The sequence below is a fragment of the Barbus barbus genome (genome assembly GCF_936440315.1).
Source record: "Barbus barbus genome assembly, chromosome: 40".
Classification (NCBI taxonomy): Eukaryota; Metazoa; Chordata; class Actinopteri; order Cypriniformes; family Cyprinidae; genus Barbus; species Barbus barbus.
The window spans coordinates 11378024-11384023 of NC_136718.1; the positions used below are offsets into that span (position 1 = coordinate 11378024).

The 6000-nt window shown below is 35.9% G+C and overlaps 1 protein-coding gene across 3 annotated transcripts in view; it reads right to left on the minus strand.

Moving 5' to 3' along the window:
* Nucleotides 1–5451, minus strand: part of tafa1a (TAFA chemokine like family member 1a) — a gene marked incomplete at its 5' end in the record, with an annotated part of 39822 nt that extends 34371 nt beyond the window's left edge. Inside the window, 2 exons of one of the 3 annotated variants that reach the window (XM_079400549.1) lie at nt 4208–4337; nt 5187–5449. In XM_079400549.1, coding sequence (XP_079256675.1) covers nt 4208–4337; nt 5187–5195 — 139 coding nt within the window. Of the gene's footprint in view, nt 1–4207; nt 4338–5186 lie in introns of those variants that run through there. The other 2 variants (XM_079400550.1, XM_079400551.1) reach the window with 2 other exon arrangements.
* Nucleotides 5452–6000: the final 549 nt, after the last annotated feature.

Below are 6000 nucleotides of genomic sequence, written 5' to 3' on the forward strand. Positions count from 1 at the left end.
CATCTACTAGTAGGGATTCTCCAATATTAAAACTCTGGCTGATATCAATAATTATTTTCTTGTTGTGGCACATAACCGATGAATGATGTTGAAGTTCTATACTATTTTGTTTAAATTAAAAATTAAACTAAAAACTAAAATCAATCATTTTAATGCTGCAAGGTTCTTTAGAAATCATAACATTATAATGTACATTATGAAAATGCATATTATTTTGAGATTTGCTAAAGATTACATTTATCAGTGTAATTCAATTATAATTTTTTATACGTGAACCTTACATGAGTGTTAGATGAGGGCAAAGCTTATCTAAAAATAATAAAAACAGAATATAAGAATGAACAATTAAATATTCAGCACTCTTACGATATATATCCAATATTGACTGATACCTATCAATTATCTCTCACTTAAGCTAGTGACCATATAATGTCCATTCCTATCTTCTAGTGTAATAATTCCCGTATTGAATTTGCTTTATAAAATATGTTTGAATGTTTAAATCAAACATTATAGCCTTTATATTTTTATTGTGTGGCTGGTAGCTGATTTTGAAATCTATGCTGTGTCTACCAGTACCTTTTAGCTATGACTGTATTCGCTATGTTGCACATCTTCTAAAACCTTATTGCTACAGTTTTGTTAATTTTTCGAACTATAGGCTGTTTGCAGTTGCCAAGCGATATTTTTCTGGCACATTAATATGTGCAGTTTATACTGCATAATAGTCAATACTGCATAAATAAAAAATATGCTCTCATAAACCTTGACCTCCAGGGAAATTCAAATACTAAATTAAAATTCGCTGTATAAAAAAAACAAACATTTTTGCAATGGATGTAGCTTAATTCATCAGTTTCTGAACAACACCTTTTTGTAATTTCCTGCAGTGATCTTGGTCACTAGTCACATTGATGGTTTTGATGAAAGCAACGGTACCGCAACAATTCATGACCTGTCAACACTGATACTCAGGACAATCTACCACCCTCAAAGCACTCAATACTTAAACAAATATCTCTTTGTAACACAACACACACATGTACACACTCCCACCCTCTCCAAAACCACAGTCTCACCCTGACTGGAAAAAAATTACAGTTAGAGCACTCACTTGTCATAACATCAAAAATGTTGACACGATCACACAAGGTTTGAAAGCAGAGCAGAGCAGATGTTGTCAGTTTGGCTGACCTTTAAACATTTTTTTCTTATATGATTGGCAGTTTGAGAAAATGTTTGCTGAGCTTGACGTTTTTACAACATGCAAATGCATCCTGGAGCTGCTAGTTGTTTGTGTTTTTCATATAAGACAAGTGGAAAAAGGAAATGCTGTGAAGTTGTGCTTTCAGAAAACATTGCTATCGCAAATTCCTTCCTTTGTGAAAGAAGCAGTGCAAAATATATGACCATAAATTGACATCTTTTGTAAAAAATCATCTCTTTGGAGCAGAATGGGGACTTAAATATGAATTATTCAGTGCCTCTTTTTATACTCAGTCAAGAAACATCTAAATGCCTCAGTATTGTTCCTCTTTTGAGAGAACATATGGACACTTAAATGTAATATCTGTCCATTCTTTCCATCCAGCACCAAATGTGAATTTTATGCAACGTCACCAAAGTTCATAAAAGCCCAATCTGTGCAGTTGGTTTATCTGCTCTGATATTCAGATTTAGGGTAGTGGGATCCCAGAATGCTCAGTACTGGTGAGCCAATATATAGACCTCTATTTAGGATGAACATGTGATTGTTAAGAAATACTACTGTGCTCTGACAAGTCTCTCAGCTGGAGCTCAATTGTTTAATCAGGGCTAGCTTTCCTAACATTGCTCTGTCTACATTCTAAATGACACTCAAGCCAAATCTAAATAGTCAAAACATTTGATGTCAAAGAGGCAAAACTCCACTGACTTTCTGCTTTGAATCAAGAATAGCATGTATACCTCTATAATTGTTCTATAGTCTGTACAATAAAATCAATTCCAATCCAGGATCCAATCCCACTAAAGTGCCTCTAGCAAGATTAGTTAAAGTAAGTGGTACGGTCTCAAATTGCTTTTAGCCCTCTCATTTGAAGGTGTGAGGTTTCAAGAAGCATTTGTGCGCTTTTTCAATTGAGGCGAACCTTAAATCCACCCCAGACCGCTGAGATATTAGACAAACAGGATTTTCTAATAGATTTACATCCTGATAAAAATGTCTAATATCCTCTTGACCTGATGTGTGAAAGAGAAACTGTATTTTTTACTGTGATGGGAACAGGGTGCATAACTTCTCTATTGTTGAGGATGCAGTGTATCTGTAGGTATATTTGAACCTGAACAAATATTGAAAATTCCTCTCACACCCCAGGTGCTTTTAAACTTGGCTAACCATGAGGTCAGAGAGCAGTTCTTAGCTGGTGTTTTGCAGGTTCTGATAGGGATAAAAACAAAAACAAAAGAAAAAAACAACTAAAAAAGTCTTTGTTAAATGAAAATAAAAAAATACAACTAACCATGTAATTGTGTTTAGTTAGCATAGTAATGTATGAAGTTGGAAGGAAAAATTGCTGGTGTCAAAAGACATGACTCCAATGCAAATTTATTGTCCACTTACAGATGGTAAAAGCTAGCCAAATTAGGCGGAGTTACTTGGCATGCTCGTGATGTCAAGAGCTTGAATTCTTGAAAATCATAAAAAAAAAACCTCTGCAAACCCCGACATCATTAAATACAGACCAAAATGTGTTGTGTGCAGTGAATTACTGGCTACCGAGAGCTTGAAACCATCAAAACAATTCTGCTACTGTGTTGGGTTGCCACTTGATAAATGTCCAAATCTGGGTCCTGCAGCAATGCCATGTTGAGAACCACTGTGCTAGAAATCCATCCCCTATGTGTCTACTTTCCTGAATCCGAGTTGCACCAATGAGAATTCATTTAAGAAAAGGATTTGTTAAAGTTGTGTGCACTACTTAATAATACACTGCCTAACAAACCAGTGATTAAAACCTTCACCTGCAATTAATTTTGATTGTCCGCCATGGTGGATTAATGGAAGTAAACAGCAGCAAAAAGCTCCTCAAATATACTCTGACACCATCTCCACCATTTTTGAGTGTCATATAAAAAAGGATATCAAACATATCTTATATATTAGATTAGATTAGATTAGATTATTTACATTTTACAGTACACTTAAAATACCTAAATACTGTATATACTCTCATATTGTTATTTGGTATATGTTTATTTTTCTTTAAATATTCTTTGTTGAATTATTATCATTATGGAAATTCTTCAGATTAGCTGCTCTCTTAAAGGGATAGTTCACTCGAAAATGAAAATCAGAAAATTCATGTTGTTCCAAACCTGTAGGACCTTCGTTCATCTTCAGAACACAAATTAAGACATTTTTGATGAAATCCAAGAGCTTTCTGATTCTTCATAGATAGAAATGCAACAGACACGTTCAAGGCCCAGAAAGGTAGTAAGGACATTGTTAAAATAGTCCATGTGACATCAGTGGTTCAACCATAATTTTATGAAGCTATGAGAATACTTTTTGTGTGCAAGAACAGCTGTTTATGCAGGGTCAGAAAGCTCTCAGATTTCATCAAAAATATCTTAATTTTTGTTCCAAAGATGAACAAAGGTCTTATGGGTTTGGAAGACATGAGGGTGAATAATTAATGACAGAATTTTCATTTTTGGCTGAACTATCACTTTAATTTCTTTATAGAAATTTGAAATTGAAAACAGAATGTTTGTCTGTCATCATCATTTTAGGCTTTATTCATATAGAAACACTGGGCAAAGCACATATATAAAGCACATCAAATGTGGCAAACAGAAACTTGAACATGCTTGCTTGAACTGTGAGAACCAATGAGCTTTGTTCTTGCATGTCACACAAGCATGTCTGAGCTTCCGTTTACCATTTTTAATGTGGTACATCAATGTGCTCTACTGTATGTGTTTGCATCAATCAATGTTTATATGTGAATAAAAGCCTAAATTAAAACTCTTCATCATATAAAGTGATTGTTTCTCTTTTAGAAGATTTGTATTAAACCGTTCAATTTATATACTTTTACATTTTATTTTAGTTTTTTAATTTTTGCATGAAATCTTTGGTTGTGTGGACTTTCAGATTGAGATTGAGAAATCATGCTGATAGAGTGAACGATGAGGCAGGAGATGAAGAGAAGGAAGTACTCACCGAGGATCTGTATGTTGGTTCCTGGCGGGGCCAGGTGCTGCTGGATGGTCTCATAGAAAGTGGCCTCGCACATCAGCAGGACTGTCACACTGACCCACACCCACACCAGCCACGACATCCCAACACTCCTCTGAAGATATACAGAGAGAGAGGTCAGTAACTCACACACTTGCTTTCATCTCTCACTTCCATTCATTTCTATTTAAGTGCCGTGAATGCCATGAGGTCCATTCAAACCTGGTATTTCTAATTAAATCTGAAAAAAAGAAATATTATCGTTTATGCGAGTCTGACAGAATTTCCATACACTATAAAAAATTATTAGGAATTTGTAAATAAAGTCATCATTTGAGTATGCTTTACAGGTAATTACTATTTCAGTTTTTATACGTTAGTATTTCACATTTAATTCAGTGTTGCTTTCCATTTCTTTGTAATCGTTTGTGAAATGCACTTAGCAATTTTTTGTACACCAAAAAATTTTTCAGTGCAGAGAAAATCTCTCAGATTCAATCTCCATGTAGACTGACTTGCTTTTAGCCTCTTAGTGCGTCTATTAGGCCACATTTATAGATGAAAGTGCCATTTCTTTTCCTTAGCCACCTGACAGTCTGCCTCCATCCTTGAGTCTCCAATTGCCTATTCATATTCATAAATTAGAATTATGACTAGGCAGTCACATTTTCTTCAGTTATCCACATAGCATGTACTGAAATTGAATGTCAGACTATAAAACTATAAAAACGTCTGGAGAACTTATGAAAAGAGCCAGCCATTCAGTCTCACGTCATATGCTTCATAATAGGCTATAATAATAATTGAATGCGAGATCTTTCAGTGCACTCCTTTCTCACAGAAAAAACTACCATTTTCCTTGCATCAAGGTAAAAGCATATTTGTTTTCTGAACATTTCTATTGCACCAGCTGCATGCTGATACTTGGTAAAAAAGCAGAAAAAAGCTGAAACAACTGCTGTACCTGTATCATTCAGGGACAGCCGTAGGAGAACTCAACACTTTGTCCTCAATCCATCCATTGTGAGGTGTCCAGATATCCTCGTGTCCAGGTATTGTCGTCTTGTAGAAACTCTCAGTTCTTCTGTCTTCTCACTTTGAAGCCTGAAGCTGAAATCAGGGACACTGTAGGACAACCAAAGAGCGAAAGAGAGAGAGAGCGCTATGATTCAAGCACGGCAGACCCGCTCATCTAACACTGGAATCGCCTCTTCACTCCCCTGAGCCACAGAGATGATTTTCCGCTTCACATTTAAACACAACTGAAGGGCGGTACTCTCTCTCTTCCTCCCTCCCTCTTTCTTACTCTCTCTCTCTTCACTCTCCCATTTCATCTCTTTCTCTCTCACACACTTTCTCTCTGTCTCTTTCTCTTAGTCCCTCACTCCATCTTTCTCTTCCTCCCTCCTATTGCACGTAATAATTTTTTTCCGATACACGAGAACTTCTAGCTTCAAGCTATGCATGATCTCTCATCTAAAACCTGCCTTGATCTAGCAGTCATTGGAAGCTGGGAAATGATGCCGGGCATTTGAATCCTAATATATCGTACCAATGGGTTATGGTGAACTGACATTTATCAGAAACTTTTTTTTTTTTTTTTTTTCACTCAGCATGCAAACAGATTGTGGTTGTGATCTCAGCAACTCTCAGGATTTTAAGCCCCCTCTATCCTCAGCATGTAATTGAGCCCAGACTTTGACAGACCTGGAGTCACTAGCTTGTCACCGACAAATTGCTTAAGCTACAATGTTTTGCACAACAAAACTGTTTTTTTG